The 16,079-nt window shown below is 37.6% G+C and overlaps 2 protein-coding genes and 3 long non-coding RNA genes across 8 annotated transcripts; 2 read left to right on the top strand and 3 right to left on the bottom strand.

The window, feature by feature from the left end:
• Nucleotides 1–26: 26 nt before the first annotated feature.
• On the top strand, nucleotides 27–9,641 carry LOC143178247 (clavesin-2). 3 transcript variants are annotated; one of them, XM_076376779.1, is made up of 6 exons: nucleotides 27–201; nucleotides 6,318–6,509; nucleotides 6,966–7,170; nucleotides 7,247–7,370; nucleotides 7,452–7,664; nucleotides 8,139–9,641. In XM_076376779.1, exons 2-6 carry the CDS (start codon nucleotides 6,350–6,352, stop codon nucleotides 8,838–8,840), a joined length of 1,404 nt encoding a protein of 467 aa, XP_076232894.1. In that variant the 5' UTR covers nucleotides 27–201; nucleotides 6,318–6,349; the 3' UTR covers nucleotides 8,841–9,641. The 3 variants fall into 3 exon arrangements, with proteins under 3 accessions (XP_076232894.1, XP_076232896.1, XP_076232895.1); XM_076376781.1 differs by lacking the exon at nucleotides 27–201 and adding an exon at nucleotides 4,811–4,931; XM_076376780.1 differs by lacking the exon at nucleotides 27–201 and adding an exon at nucleotides 5,006–5,144.
• Nucleotides 966–1,451, top strand: LOC143178296 (uncharacterized). The gene is made up of 2 exons (XR_013001755.1): nucleotides 966–1,228; nucleotides 1,367–1,451. It is a non-coding gene; the product is annotated as an uncharacterized LOC143178296 (long non-coding RNA).
• Nucleotides 4,752–5,335, bottom strand: LOC143178254 (uncharacterized). The gene is made up of 2 exons (XR_013001749.1): nucleotides 5,312–5,335; nucleotides 4,752–4,929 (listed from the first exon to the last, which is right to left on the bottom strand). It is a non-coding gene; the product is annotated as an uncharacterized LOC143178254 (long non-coding RNA).
• A 322-nt stretch (nucleotides 9,642–9,963) lies between the features above and the next one.
• Nucleotides 9,964–14,857, bottom strand: LOC143177927 (fatty-acid amide hydrolase 2). 2 transcript variants are annotated; one of them, XM_076376253.1, is made up of 7 exons: nucleotides 14,717–14,857; nucleotides 12,734–12,944; nucleotides 12,430–12,633; nucleotides 11,820–12,350; nucleotides 11,359–11,748; nucleotides 10,751–10,933; nucleotides 9,964–10,663 (listed from the first exon to the last, which is right to left on the bottom strand). In XM_076376253.1, the coding sequence occupies exons 2-7, from the start codon at nucleotides 12,938–12,940 to the stop codon at nucleotides 10,565–10,567; spliced, it is 1,614 nt and encodes a 537-aa protein (XP_076232368.1). In that variant the 5' UTR covers nucleotides 12,941–12,944; nucleotides 14,717–14,857; the 3' UTR covers nucleotides 9,964–10,564. The 2 variants fall into 2 exon arrangements, with proteins under 2 accessions (XP_076232368.1, XP_076232369.1); XM_076376254.1 differs by lacking the exon at nucleotides 9,964–10,663 and adding an exon at nucleotides 11,160–11,263 and having other exon boundaries at nucleotides 10,791–10,933.
• Nucleotides 14,858–15,329: 472 nt separating this feature from the next.
• Nucleotides 15,330–16,040, bottom strand: LOC143177928 (uncharacterized). Its single transcript, XR_013001682.1, has 2 exons — nucleotides 15,516–16,040; nucleotides 15,330–15,405 (listed from the first exon to the last, which is right to left on the bottom strand). It is a non-coding gene; the product is annotated as an uncharacterized LOC143177928 (long non-coding RNA).
• Nucleotides 16,041–16,079: the final 39 nt, after the last annotated feature.

The following is a 16,079-nucleotide window of genomic DNA, read 5'->3' as shown; positions in this document are numbered from 1 at the left end:
CAGTTTCGCGCCGAACGCTTTGTTCACCTGCTGCACGGTGGAAACGTCTCCCGTGCCTCGCCGTTTCGAATCAGTTCGCGTGTGTTGCCACGAATGAAGGACGATACGAAGCTTCTTCCCTGGCGCAACGACTGAGCAGCCGTGGCCACGGTCACTCGACACAGGACTCCATCGTTGGCTTGATCATCGCGACATAAACAGGTAATCCTGCGTCACTTTGCTTCGCCGTGGACAGAGAACATAACCGCCTTTCATTATTCTCAGCTTTTTGCCGCTGTCACGGTCCGCCGAGTCTTAATCATTTAATTACCTCGTCACTCGAATCCCTGACATTCGAATTCTCGTTGCTGCACTCGAGTAGAGGAGTTTGAAGTAACGCCAAGCGAGACGAGAAACCACCGAGCGTTAAGTTTCCTTCTTATCATTTTCTGCGAATTTGTACGCGAGACCGCGACTTGTTGCGAATATACGAATTTTCTTTTTTAACAATAGTTAATTGGTAACTTCGAGTTACGCAGACCGTAATACTTGAACGTTCCTCGTGCCTTTTCCGCGGAATAATTCGTTCTACCTTGGGAACTGAAGGCACGGAACTAAGTGGAGGTATTTTCCTTTTTAGTTTTTAGTTCAAATTTCGTATTATTGATTGTACGAAAAACTGAAACAAGAAGGAGCTCTAGCTTGCAATTCTCTAAGCACGTGCTCCTGTTGAGAAGTGGTTTTATTCATTTTTCTTTGATCTCATGCAGATGATCTGACTACAGAAATTGTGGAGAAAGCGGTACTACAATGTCTCTATAAATATTTACACACGTTTGGATACGTTGCAGTTCGAAGTTGTTAATCTAAAATAAATTTAAAGATGTGGAACTTGGTATACAAAATTACATGGGCGTCGAAATTTGGTGGATGTCATTGTGAAACATGAAATTCGATTGCCAGTTTCGAGGAAACAGACTGTGACCACCATTTATATAGCCGAAATGGACCAGGGTTAACTTCTGTCCTCTTCTTCGCAACGCTCCTGGCCTCTACCGTTATATTGCGTAATGCATGGCGGTGATACTCGAACAGAGATCTGTTTTCGACCTTCGAATGCGAAGACAAGCACACGATGCACCACAAAAAGCAAGGGAAACGATTGGCGATTGGTGTCGTGCTGTTACAAAACCGCATGCAATAATTTATTAAACACCACGCGCAGATTTTCGCAATCGGCGGTTGAAACGTAAGGATATCCCTTGCTATCGTATGTAGAATCGAAACTGAGACTGGATTCGTGTATGAGTTATTGATACTGGAGCTTTTTAACCCTGAAAATTAACGTTTTCAGTCCATCAGCATATTAATTCATTTCTACTTGTAGGGAGACGAGACAAGTTTCAGAGACTTCTTAGAAATATTAGGAATGAATCTAATGAAAACATCGTGAGGAATCGTGCAAGTTGCCCTGACCCATATATAGGTCATAGACTGGTCATAAGACTGTGGAAGCATTAAGGATATCTCTTGAAATCGACAAAAAGGATTATTAATTATTTTGCGTAGACTGCAGTAGGAAATTGTAACTTTCTAATTTTTCGTTTAGGTTTTAGAATAATTCGTGTTTAAATGTAGATGCATTACTTGCAGGCGACTATCAGGCACGTATATGAAAAGTTACGGCGCGCACGTTCACGCAACACTCGGAAACTAATTTCCGCGTTACTTTTAATTGCAAATGTAGGTTAGTTAAAATGTATCGCTGCGTAGCTTGCAAGCAACCGTGGATTACGGAGCTTAATGTAAACCGCGATATCGTTGGCCCTCGTCCTTGGCTGGATCGATCGATGGAAGAATTGAATGGTTTCGCGCCATAAAAGAATATCTTATTCCTTTATCGAATATGTAAAAGGCATTCCAATCCGAATGCTTATCGCGAGGGGACATATCGAATCACATTCTCAGGTACATCAATTTTATGTAAAATGTTAAAGATTTAATAAGTGGGCTGTTAAAACACGCGGTATTTTTTTGAGGCACTATAGAGTGTATACAAAATGTAAATAATATATATTTTCAGATTCTAAGGATTTATTAGGAGTAAAAAAAAATACACAAAGTATATGAGTGTACAGACAAGGAACAATTTTTGGACCTACGTATTTATGACTCTTTTCACCTTTGGGAAGAGTAAGTTAAATGTTCCAGTACACTAACTACAGAACAAAAAGGCACCATAAAATATAATATTCAGCTACTAGAATATAATTCATGTGTCGAGACAAGCATTTTTAAATTGTTTATTTACTGGGACATATTTAGGTCTGGTTTACCATTAGTAGAGTAAAAAACAATTGCCTTATGCGAGCCACAGCCTTGTGCTCCCAATCTATTACTCGTCATCGTTGCCACCAAAGTATAAATGTCGTGATTTTATTTACTTCTGTATCTTTTATTCATCGTGTCAAGGGCTGACGATCGATCCATCTTTGACGCGACGTCCTCGTGGGTCGATGTCAAACGGGTTTCGAGAAGTTATATACTTACGTGACTTGGCAAATTATTCTTTATTTTTGTATTATGAATGCCTGTACGAAGACGACGCGTTTCTCTTTCATTGTGGGATATTTATTTGCTACGGCAATAACAAAATTGTTAGGTAGATCATTCTGAATGCTAGATCCGGTTATTTAATAGATCTGTGTGGTGATGTTGCACGTTGGATGACTGTAATTGTGGTAACCTGATGCGAAGAAAAACAGTCAAGTTCATCGTTTCCTGGGTGTTGCGTTTGACTGAGCGGACAAAAAACCGGACGTGGGGCATCTGCTCGATTCATTTTCCAAGGAACCTCGGTCACAGGTGTACGACCAGAGATAGAAACACTAATCGTGTTGCGTTTAGTTGCATGTGGGACCCTTAATCTTCGATGAGTCGAGGTGACAGTGATTCTAACTACTTTCGAACTGAAGTCCAAATATTTGTCGAAGTCTGTTACAGCTGGAAGAAATAGTCTGAGCCTAAACAATAGAAGATAGGAAAGTCAAAACGAATGTTCTGTCGATAATATTCAAGACAACTTGTACGAATCTGATGCTTATATGGAATCTAATGAGTCAATATACCTCAGAGCTAGTACACTTTATCATTAATAACTTTGCATAAATATACAAAGCCTCTTATTACTCTAGGATAAGGGTAAAATGTTTAGATCATTTAGCCTTGTGAGCATTTGCTATATGTACAAGCATTTCACGATTAGATGTGAAAAAGTAAAAGTCCTTACAACATACAGAACCCATGCGTAGGGGTTACATAAATAAATGAGCAAACAGCTCGATACGTCATTTATATTCCCCATGAAAATGACGTAACAGAGTTTTATGCACCTGCCAGCACTTTCGATATTTTCCAACATAGTGGATGCTCGCATTTTTTGGAGAACGGGTTTACACGATAGCGCAACAAGAACGATCGGGTGAGTCAGCCGTACCGGTAACCGGCTTCGCCTCTCTCCTTCTTTCTCGCTTGCTCGCTCGTAGTTCCTCTTTTCCTTCGCTACCATTTTCTGCTTCTCTCTTGTACCGTGCCTTCTTTCTGTCTGTTCCATTCCTCCACCTCTATACCTCATATCATTTCCTTTCTTCCTCCCGCTGACTTCAGTACAGCCAGCCTGCTTCTCTTTTTACTAGCACCTTCTCTTTTCCTGCTCGTGTCCAGCAGACATCACGTTATCCTACTCCAACGCACCATTTCCTTTCTCGTTCTTTTTCAGTCCCAGAGTAGCGATGGGTATAGTCGACAGCGTGGTATAGCGATTCCAATAAAACAGCAGGGTATCGGTCTTTCACACTTTTAACAATTGGCGTTGCGGTGACCAACTGGGGACCCAGGTACGAACCAACGTACTTTTTTCTAATTCCTACCAATTCAGGGCCCCACAGTTAGCAAAAGGGGTAAATAAGTCTTGATTCTATAAGGTACATTATTCAATAATTTATTATCATCAGTACAGTATTAATAATTAATCAAATAATACAAATAGTAGAGAACGCAACGCAGAAATAAGTATGACATGTCAGTGAAGTAGATGTTAAATGGTGAGTTTTAGCAATTTTTACATAATTAGATAGGTACTACTAATTAATTGACAATGCTGTACTGATGATAACGCTCATTCTGCAACTCCTGGGGCTCCACATTAGAAGGACTCAGGAAAAATACGTTGGTGCACACCTGGGTCCTCGGTTTATCACCGCAACGTCGATTATCAGAAGTGTAAAGAACCCGTATCCTGCTGTTTTATTGGAATCGCTATATCCCGCTGTTGACTGTACTCCTGTCCCTCGCCAGGTTTCGAGCAACTTGATCACACTTGGAGCTGAATCAATTTTATGACCCATATGTGGGTCAGGATAATTTTTAGGTGAAAAAATCAGGGTAATTTTAATATACTTCATTCAGTTCTTATTAAATTTGTGACAAAAACATTTTGTCGCTGATGATATATTTTTTTAGTGTTCTTCAGGTGAAATTTTGAATAGCTTTGTGGAACTTGTACCGCATTCTAAAATGTGGGAATGAAACAGCATATTTTTCATGGATTATGGATTATGAAGGAACTAATCTTAGTCAGAATTGTAATATTCGAGATCATGAAGAGAAATGTTGGAAATATTGAATCGTCAAAGGTGTTTGAAGACTGAGAGCGTCTTTAATCCATCGCTCCACCACAAGCAATTCGCTTCCTTTTTCCACCAACGGAACGATCATCTCTCCTTGACTGGCTCTCTTGCTCCTTTGTTTCCCCGTACTCCAACACTTTCGAGCGAATCGCAACAGGCGACTTCATTGCGTGCCGTTCGCTCGTGACCGCTCGAGCAACGACTTGCCTTCGATACACGAATCCTTTGTCTCGGTTGATCGCGAATTTCGACTGGATCAATTCTGTAAGCGAAATGATAGAACAGTGAAATTCCAACGTTTAACGAGCTTTATACTTCCTGTTCTGTTTTGTGACAATTTTGTGGAAGCCTCTTGTAACAGTTTGAAGGGGTTGACAGTTATTACGGGTGACAGTGATCGTGAGCAAAAAACTCGGACAGCAAAGTATTTACAATAATCATTATTGTAGTGCTTAAGAATTGATAGAAATATTTCATGTAAGTCAATACTTGTAATCACAGTCTACAACATTGAATATTGCATGTCTTGTTGTTGGCCCACGTTCATCAACAGCGGTTGATACTGCTACTTACTCGTTGCTTAAAGAAATTCTAATTAAAAAAAGTGGCTAAACGCTATTAGAAATAGCATTTTCGTGTACTACCCACGTGAGCAAAGTAGAAGCATGAAACAGTTGCGCTGCCTCATAAGAAGTTTTACAATAAGTGTAAAATAATATAAGGAAGTTTAACACCTTTTTTAGTACGTTTACTCGTGTTTTATACATCTGTGGTATCATTAATTATATTTATATGTATTCGGTTATGCTTCAGTTGCACGTGTTGTAACGGTCTTCCATAGTTTTAATTCTTTTGCACGGTTTACGGTAAACGTGAATGCAAAACTCACTAATGCTCATGTTCATGATCAAGTTTGCGTGAAAAAATATTTGCCCGTTCGCGAAATCGAGGTAAAAGTTTCAAAAAGCATCAGCCTGAACCGGTTGCAGTTCTCTCTGTGAAATGTTGCGACTCGTTGATGTTTCACCGCGAAAATGACTCATTCGAAGTAGTGCCTTATTTAATGTCTTACTAATTATTGTTGTGTTTATCGATACATTTGTTAATGGTAACTTAATGGTGTTGTTCAAACAGAAGGCAAGGAATATTTGAACTTGAAGCTATTGTAATTCGTATGCCATTGAAATATAAATTTCAGATATTTATTTATTCTTCAACGACTGCGGTGTTTACGTAATAGCATAATTGTGTGGGTCGAATACCTTATTCTATGCACCTGTGTAATGTCACACGTGATCAATGTCACTAGTCAGTGGACAATTTTCGTTAAAAGAAATCGTTTAGACGAGATAAACTACGATTGCATAAGGTTTCATTTACTTTAGTGGGAGCGCCTGTTTTTAACGTCCTACGTTAGCCATCCACGTATCCACCATCTGTAAATAAGGAGTTTCTTAACAGGAAACGTGTCGATATATTAATAGCTTCTGTGTTTAATACACTACATGCTTGAGAAGATAGTGCCTCCATAAACTAAACTGGTCAATTGACAGGACTATCCTCCGAGCGATTGACTCCACTCTTAAATCGTTATATCTCGTTCTACTTATTCCTATGTGTCTCAGTTTCAATAGAGACTAATTGTTTCAGATCTGTGATAAACGTGAAAAGGGGCACGCAAGATGTCCGAGTATTGCGAGTACATGTGGGACCCCAGAGGAAGTCACGCAAGCACGGCTCTTGCACGAAGCATTTACGAAGAAGAAACTAGAATCGATAAACGCGACAAAAAGCTGGCCATTAAAACTGTCAGAGCGATATTGCGAGAAATGCCGGATGTAGGTAAGAAAAGGTCCACTCTGATAATTGTTGCCTTCCTTTTCTCCAATGCGAGAAAATTGTTACCATCATTTTATTATTAGAAAAAGAGACGTAACAGAGCACATAAGTTGCTTAAATAAACTAGGCTACTTATACAAATACAGTCTCATTATTGTAAGGACATTCTTAAAAATATATTTGATGTCTAAACTATCTTCTTTAATTAGGCTTCCTTCAAACACAAAAACCTATAATACTCTAGTTTATCTAGTCCCGTTAGTAAGATAGCAAGACATAGGTTTTCCGTGCAAGCACATGAAGCTTCCATTACGATAGTACCTCTCTATCGACTTATTCGTTTTCAAAGCGTCAATCCTTGAATTTCCGGCATAATATCCGCGTTTGACCGTCTTCCTGCCAGCCATTTTTTTTCCACGTGAGGCATAGCAATGAGAGACGCCGTCTGTTTGTTCCTAGACCTGAAGCATTGCACGGACGAATATATTACGCGCTTCCTGCTGGCCCGGAAGTACCGCACAGAACAGGCTGCTGCCCTGATAGCCGCTTATCAGGCGCAAGTAGCGCATCGACAGGATATCTTCGGCAATCTGACTGCGAGAGATCCAGCTCTGCAGCGGGCGTTGCGTGCAGGGATACCGGGAGTACTTCCTGCGCGTGATAGGTAACAGTATTTCGAGACTTGTATACTGTATAGATTCATGTTTAATTTTTATTTATTTGCTGCTTAAATGATTTAGGAAAGGCAGATGCGTGCTCGTTATTTTAGCCTCGCAATGGGATCCGATCTCCGTGCCAGCGTTATCAGTACAGAGAGCTCTCTTCTTAGTCCTTGAGATTCTCATACAAGACCCGCGGAATCAGGTATATTATATAATTTTCTTGTATATTTCTTTATTTGCAAAAGATAAGTATGTTCAATGAGCTTGTTCATTTTTTTTTTAGCAATCTGGTTTCGTAGCGGTAGTAGATTGGAGTGGATTCTCCTTACGACAGGGTGGTGCCTTGGGCGCAGCCGCGCTGCGAAACCTAATAGCCGCTCTTCGGGGACGATTTCCTGCGAGATTCAAAGCTATACACTTCCTGTCGGCGCCTCTCTATGTCCAGGCTACGCTGGCCCTCGTGAAACCCTTTTTGGACGAAAAGACTCGAAATAAGGTAGGGAGGACTTTCTGAAGACCTTTTGTACTAGTCTGAAAGACGCTTGTTTAATATTTCTATTGTTCACTTCGGGCAGACAGTGTCCAAGGATTCTCAAATGCAAACGCTAGCCTCTTAATTGCATGAATTATCTTTGTTTAGTCATTTGCGCTATCAGTGTATGTACAGTCTCGCTGAAACTAGTTCAGATGATCATTTGCTATTTAAGTTTCAAGTATAATATCAATAATGCATATCTACTTGTATTATTTTAATACAGTCATAGTAATTTCTTTGTAGTAATGCAGTTAATCACAATTACAAATATTATAATTGTTTAATACGACAATACAAACACGCGTTTGAATATGCGTCTCGAGATATGGAGAGTCAAATATTGACTGGAAGATAATGTAAAGAAACATTGCGTGAGCGTTGTTTTTTCTGAAGTTTTATAAGGTTTGTGCATAAAATTAGAACTCCCATTTACAGATCTATCTACATGGGAACAATTTAAGCACTCTTCATGAACACCTGCCCACTGACATTCTGCCAGCGGAATTGGGTGGTACAGGGCCTGCTTTCAATCCAGGATTATGGGCTGAACCAGTTATTCATTCAGCGATGAAGGAAGCTGAACTGGCTGCTATAAAGAAGGACAAAGAGCAAGCTGAGAACGTGGAGCGTTCTGACAAGAAGCTTGTTGAGTCTAGAAACGTGGAGAACAATAAGAGAAATGAGACGAATTCCATGGATTCGAGCAATAGTACAAACCAATCAAATGGCAGACGATTCTTTAATCCGTTTGGAGGTTCTACGAAAAATCAGGCTGTGAAGAAATCTGGAGGGACGAATGTAGAGTTGAATTTGATTAATCGCAGTGACGTGCAAACGGACGAAAGAAGGGAAAGAAGAGATGACAGTAGAACGATAAGGAATGGTGACGATTTTTATTGTCACGCTAAGGATAAAATGTCGCACAATGGAAGTACTAATTATTTTAGTAATAAAAGCGAACAATACAGGGATGCGGAGGATAATTTACTAGAAGTAAACTCGAATGAGGACGAAGTTTCGAATAGACCAGACAGCGATGACGGTAAAGATAATTCATTGGATAACAGGTCGGAGAATACACTTATGAGAACAGGTAAGAGCCAAATCCCTTCTGAAGAAACGAATCTTATAACGTAATAAGAAATGCTTCGAGCTACTAGTTTAGATTAAATCTGTCGAGTACTTATGTGGATTTTTATACACCGTTTTTAATTATGAATTAATGACCGAATCAAATTTTTGAAAAGAAAGGATCAGTTTTATGCTAGATCTAGGGTTGACATTAGACTAAGTTTTGTAGATTGTAAGGGATACCTTGTGATATGGTAACTATCATTTTTAATATATTTAAACGTTAGTACGAGGCTTTTTTGTTTCTTGAGTTAAGTTTGACAGTGGTCTCAACATGAAATAAATATGTACTTGTCTAGAGATATTATTAGAAATATTTACATTTTTTACTCATACTTTACTATTTCATCATAGAATGTTAAATTCATTTCTAGAAAAAAAATCTCACTGCCTGTTTATATTATAGTATTTTAGGAAAATGATATAAATATCGACAGTAAGAATTTTTGTCCTCATAAAAATATTTATATGTATATCGTGACTATTTATAACAGAAGCAACGCAAGTGTAGACCCAATATTTGTAAGATTCCTTTTTTTTATTTCGTGTAATAAAAATAATATACGATCGCAAGATTCATAGCTTGCAAGGAATATTTATACTGTGAAAAAGAATTTAAAGAATATGTGTATAATTTATCGTACACATGTTCAATTTTATACTATTATCCGTATTTTTGAAACGGGTAGTTACGTCGAACAATTTAAATAAATGTTGTAAATATGTATTAAGTTATTTATTAACGTCAAGTATAACATGAAATTAAGGATCTCTTGTCAGGTATTATATTGTCAAACGTGTCGTATTACAAACAATCCGTACTTACAATTTTAGATACTTCTATAATAAATATTTTTCTAAAGCTTCTTTCAAAGATGTTTATTTTTAAATGAAAATGTATTTTAATATTTAAAATATTAATGGTTCTAAGTTAAAAATAGAGAAAATATTACAAATTATAGTGTTAAAAAAAGGTAAGATTAATAAGACCAATAAAAGTATTTGTTGTTAAATCATTTTTACCAAAATCTGAAGTTACAAATTAAATCTTTATACAAAATTTATACATTAATATTTGCATCATTTACATACATACAAATTAGACATTAGCAAAAAAAATATAGTAGAATAATGGAATAAAAATTTATTATTTAATACATAAAATATATGTATACGATTTTAACATTAATACACATTATAAACATAGAATCCCTAATACTTTATCACATTACTAAAAGCACCCTGCTACCATATCTATAATTCCTTTATTCTTTCTCACTTTCACACAGGCATACATTTCTTTTTCTCTCGTTTCTTTGAAGTATGAAAATAGAAAACTCTACACAGAGATCTATAATGAGGTATATAAAAACAGTACAAAAAGGTATGTTCAACGATCAAAAGGGTAATCCAACAGTTTTCCTATGTATAAATAGTATTAGTTCCATAAATTATGATTTTCATAATACAGAAAAATCCACGTCATCTGCTTATGAGTATAAGTAATAGTTTCATCCATATAATTTCACGCAGAATAGTAATCTTCAAATATTGTTCAAAGTATAATGTCAACATCAAAAGTGTACAGGACACCTAGTATCTCAACACCAGTTTGTACTTTACTTTATGATTTCCTGTTGTTAGCTATAGTAGTATTAAAATTCTTTATCGAAAAATAGCGATGGCAGGGTGTCGTAAAAAAATTGTTTCGAAGTATTGTTTAAAAGAACTCAAGCTACAATCGCAGGAGGAACCCAACCTCCAAAGCCTCGTTCTAATTCCTCAGCAACCGCTATCGTTAAACGATCCTGATGTAGGCCTCCAACAACCTGTTCGTAAATGTAATTGCATAGTATCCCTATTAGTATCAGATGCGATATACTTAACGTACTAATAATGACGTGTAAACATCGTACCTGTATACCGATAGGAAGTCCTTGTTTGTTTAGACCTAAGGGACAAGTAGTGGCTGGCAATCCCAAGACATTAATAATCGCGGTATACGAAAAATTAAAAGGTTTAATCAGTGGCTCATTATGTAATGGTGCTGCAGTTGGATGTGTAGGGTATAAGAACACAGCGTCTTCTTTTAAAAGTTCCTAAAATACAAAGAATAATGAGAACAGTAGAATAGCGTATTCGGGAAAAAAAATGTGAATGCTTCTGGACACATGCTTGTGAATAATTCACTCATCTCACAGTATCTACACTACTACTAAAGTAAATTTAGAGAAATATCTTATTACTATTGAATGGAAAAATTTTATTCTGCATGCAGGGCAAAAGATATGGTTCTGCTACTACAAACAGGAGAACACGTTATACCGTAAAAGATAGACTAAATTGTAGTTTGACCAAACCGAGAAACAAATCGTGTCCAATAGTAAAGAATATAGTTCCACAAGTCGATTGTAAAATTTAATTGATATCTTGAAGAAAGAATTTAATATTCAATATTGTGATAATAGTTCTCATATTTCATATAGAATAATTTTTACAGTATCTAAAATATACGAAAACGTACCTGGAAGACCAAATAAAGATCTTTACTTTCTTGAATAAGTTTAGCATGCTTCTCGCTTCCATGTTTCACCGTGAATTTTTCAAAGGCAGCAGTGACAAGAGCTATTAGGGTATGATTGCTCATGAACATTGCCCATTTCAAAAACTCCCACCACAGGTTTATACGACCGTTCCTATTCGACAACTCGTAAGTGAAGTCTTTTTCATCCTTGCAACTCATGTTCGCCATCCATAGAGCGATGCTTTTCTTCAGATTCTTAATATTAAGTTTGGTTGCCTTGATTTTGTATGCTTTATCAAGGTATTGAACTACCTTCCTCATGGCTTCCTTTATCTCCAGATCTACCAGAGATGTTAAGAACTGACCGCCATCATCTTCCATATAATAGAACTAAATTAAAGCATATATTCATCATATATTACATATAGTCAGCAGTTACTACATAAACGTGTCATTCGTACCTTGATTGTTGAAATATCTATTTTCTCATCTAAACGCAGTATATCTCTATTATTTTTCCCTACAAGGACTTTTAACGTAGGTAGCAGGTCTTGTGCATATCTACACATTGGACCAATTGCTAATAATCGATCTTGATCTTCACTGTGAGCACTTGGGTATTGACCATCATTTGAAACTACACCTTTAGAAGGCTTGTGACCGAAAATTCCATTAAAGAAGCTTGGCATTCGAATAGAACCGCCAATGTCCGATCCTATTCCTAATGGCGAGCCAGCTGCTGCTTGTATGCAGCCTTCGCCACCAGAAGATCCTCCAACAATGTGCCTGGTATTGTAAGGATTTTTAGTTGTTCCGTACAAACAATTACTCGTTTCCCACCACATTGCCAATTCTGAAACATTTGTTGTTGCCAGAGGGATAGCTCCTGCAGCCCTCATTAATCTTACCACTTCAGCGTCCCGTTCAGCAATGGTGTTCTTGCGAATGCTTAGTCCTGCTGTTTGCTTCATTTTAGCAATTCCTATGCAATCCTGTAACAAACAATAATAATATCATTTGAAGTTATCCTGAGATATATGCTCGTTAAACTTAACTCTTTATAAATCTTACCTTTGTCGTGAAAGGCACTCCAAAGAAAGGTTTCTCTTTAGCTAATACTTCAGGAGATGGTGCATTTGGAGATTTCAAGAGTTCATCACACTTCTTTGCTTCTTTTAAAGCATCTTCAAAACGATCCTCTACTACACAGTTTAATACTGGTTGAATTTCTTTTATCCTATCTATGTATGATTGTACTACAGCTTCTGAAGTTAACTACAAAGATAAAATTTTAACAGTAACTTTAGTAGAAGGTACCCGTAGAATATGATCATTACTTGTTTCAATCCATTCCGGAGCAAAATGCTAGACTTACCTGTTTATTGCGAATTTTAAGTGCTAAGGTACTTGCACTGTGCAAGAGGGTCAAATCTTTTATAGGTGGCTGGGATTCAGCAGGGCCTTTCAGGATTGCAATAAACATGTATATTCCTCTTGCAACCAGTTCAATTAGCCGATGAATCGCACTTAGCACTAGTCCTTTGGACAACATTTTTTTTCTGGTTTTACCTTTGGACGACATTTATCTAAAAAAAAAAGATCAAATGTTAAGTATTACAAATTGAAGTTATGATCCAGATGTACATTTTAGTAAACAACGTATCAGTCTTATGACGTGCTCACTTGAATGCTTGAATAATTTACCAGGAAATTATGCATTATTATTACATTATCATATCCAGTTACAGAGTGAAATGGAAATACACATATTTGAGATTTTTAGTAAATAGTATTAAGTATAAAGTAGCACATTGCTCAATTGATTGAGTTTAAACAATTGTGTAATTTTCTTGCAGAAAAGCAGTGGGAAGTCTGTATTTCTATCTGCTTACATAAGCCGGTAATATTTATTTTTGAAAATTACGTTTGAGAATGATTTCACGAACACGCGTAAAACATTCATGTTCGTAAGTCTAAAAAAAAATGTTACAAACTATGTAAAACGGTGATACAACTCGGTAAAACTTCATACTGACAAGGAGTAAACTGATACGACAATCAGAGCAGTTCGACGATTGCTGTCAAGTCATAAAAGATTCCAATGCGTATCTGAAGTGTCGCATTTACATGCAAAATGACGATTCGAAAGAATTATAAAATTTGTCAAGAGTCAAAGGGAATTCAAAATGAGCTCCAACACGCGCTATTACACATTACTTCTTCATCGTTATCCGCAAAGAACAGCAACAGTACTTGTTGCAAATTATATAAACGTTTCTGTCATTATGTCGTTTAATGGTCGTTGAAAGAGGTCACCGTATCGTGGCCGATACAGACCGTAATAGCGACTAATTTAATATATACCCAACGATAGATTATAATTTGTAAAAAGCTAATTCATTCAATTCTTGGGGCCAATAAAAATCGCGAGTCTTGATAACATTGCTGATCCACGTCGATCCATCAACCAGAAAGAACGTCTTAACCGATTTGTATATAATCGCCTCCAAATACAGAAGGGGCGTTTCTGCCTGGTAAAACGACCCACTGAATGGATTAACCCACAGCTCGACCAGACAAAGGGCGAATCACCTCGGAAGTCTGAATCAGCTGGAGCGTTCAATCCTACTTGTATCTACATCGCATACATTCTATTAGTAAATTAATCGGCTGACCTTGTGCCGTAAGTGACTCCGACGTGTTTTTATAGGGAGACGCCGGTGTCTATCGATTAACGATCGTTGGATAAGCGGGCGACGACGTGCAAACGACCAGCGTTCGCACAATTTCTCAACAGCTATGTGCCATAACCGCGGTAATCCTTAATGAACCAATACAATGATGTAATCACAGAATTACGCTTGAAGGCTGCATTTGTTAGCTAATATACTATGTGAGTTTGACAGTGTTCGTATGACCGGAAGACTGTCGTAACGTATTTCAGGAGGCTACTCGATTCGCTCGGGCGTTTTCCATTACTTCGAACCTCGCCTAGTCTACATCACATCACAAGCAAAAACTCTGACTCGATTAACAATACCAGGAAAGAATATATTACCAGCAGGTACTCCAAAGATTCTGTTCTTCGAATAATCGAAAGATCAAAAGACACAGTTAAATTAATGACGATTTGACGGTCACCTTGTAACTACGACTGGATCCTTTTTTGTTTCTCGATGGCTAAACGGGTTATGAGTTTTTTAATGCACCGTCTGTGTTTGTTTTTAGCACGATCGAGTGTACTTATAAGCTGGTAAACTGGTATCGCGAGAAGTTGCTGTTAGAATAAGTATCACACGCGTGTGATTAGTAATACATAGCTAATATAGATTATAGATTGAGATATGTATGTACTTACGACAGCGGTAGGAAAGTCTGATGCGTACCAGTGAGCGAATCAGTACTGTCTGATACCTCACCGATAGTAAACCGAATCGAGTGGCGATTCATCGACAAGCACAATCTTGCGCTCCATGCAAAGCCAGTTTTTCCAGCTGCTGGTTGTTGACTGACACCGCTCTTACGAGTGTGCGCACACCTTTGCCGGCACGAGCACTGACAACCACTCCACACGGGATCGCGCAATCGCCACAGCCAGCGGCTGGGATTTACGAAGTTACGACCTTTTATGCGTCGGAGAGATATTTGGCGGGTCGGGGATAGGCCGTAAGATGGCCGCCAACTAGTGATGGGAATGATATACTTGTGATACAATATTTACTCCTTTCTCATTATAGTATTAGCTATAAAGATTGGTTAATGAACCAGCTACCTTTAATCCTTACTCCAAAGAGGTATTTTCGATATCTGTATACCATCATTTATTTGAAATTTGATTCTTAATGAGTACAAGTCTGAAAAAAATTTGAAAAAATTTGTATGACTTGTTTAAAAATTGTATATAAAAATTATAACAGATTTTAGTGCAAAGAAGCATCCAGTACTCATACGTTTCTGAGAAACCTGTACCTTTGCAGGTAGTCTAGATAAAAATGATCAATTTTTGGGTCTCTTCAATTTTGCATGGGAATCCTTTGCTTTGTATTTCTAGACAGAGAAATTGTTGCGTCAATTTGGGTGTTATTTTCTTAGAAAAAGGTCTAGTACGAAATGAAATAGTAATTCCAAGAAGTAGTTAAAATCTAAGGAATACTAACAAGCTGATAGTAAGCAAACACTGTATCTCTTGTTTGAATAAATGTGTGCCACTGACAGGTCCGATGGGGAGCTTCATGCGACACGTCGTTTATCTTTTGACGCGTTCAGTATGCGGGCGATAGATTTCCAATACATGTCTATTTATGGAAAAAACACCTGAACTGTTTTATTCTAAATAATGTTCAAGAAGAATGTGTATACCAAAAACAACTGAAAAAGTATTACTTTTCCACTTCAATCTAATACCTATCTTCAATGTCTTCAACATCAATTTGCCACAGCTCCTCCAATTCTAGAGACAATGCAATGAAACTTAGAGTATATATTTTAAAAAAACTGCAAAATCTATTTACATATTTTACATAAATAATGCTCCAGTCTTTTCTGGCTATTCTTGCAACTAACAATAGAATAAGATTGCACTTCAATTCCGTTGGATCAGCACGAAAGTTTTGAAACCCCACTAGATGGCGCCACGATTGCATTTGGAGAGGGGGAAGAGAACATGGCGTCGATGCGTGCATTCGTGAATCTCTGTGTGTGTGTGCGACAGGGTGAATGTC

Source organism: Calliopsis andreniformis, chromosome 4 (assembly GCF_051401765.1).
Source record: "Calliopsis andreniformis isolate RMS-2024a chromosome 4, iyCalAndr_principal, whole genome shotgun sequence".
NCBI classification, from domain to species: Eukaryota; Metazoa; Arthropoda; class Insecta; order Hymenoptera; family Andrenidae; genus Calliopsis; species Calliopsis andreniformis.
This window is presented reverse-complemented; position numbering and strand designations above follow the sequence as displayed.

Excerpts from the sequence above, each read along its gene's own strand:
- LOC143178247 (XM_076376779.1), top strand. The coding sequence starts at position 6,350 with ATGTCCGAGTATTGCGAGTACATGTGGGACCCCAGAGGAAGTCACGCA. Across the intron at positions 7,171-7,246 it reads GTACTTCCTGCGCGTGATAG|GAAAGGCAGATGCGTGCTCG; the intron begins GTAACAGTATTT and ends TAAATGATTTAG. Across the intron at positions 7,665-8,138 it reads ACGAAAAGACTCGAAATAAG|ATCTATCTACATGGGAACAA; the intron begins GTAGGGAGGACT and ends TCCCATTTACAG.
- LOC143177927 (XM_076376253.1), bottom strand. The coding sequence starts at position 12,940 with ATGTCGTCCAAAGGTAAAACCAGAAAAAAAATGTTGTCCAAAGGACTA. Across the intron at positions 10,934-11,358 it reads ATCTTTATTTGGTCTTCCAG|GAACTTTTAAAAGAAGACGC; the intron begins GTACGTTTTCGT and ends TTTGTATTTTAG. Across the intron at positions 10,664-10,750 it reads GACTTCCTATCGGTATACAG|GTTGTTGGAGGCCTACATCA; the intron begins GTACGATGTTTA and ends ATTTACGAACAG.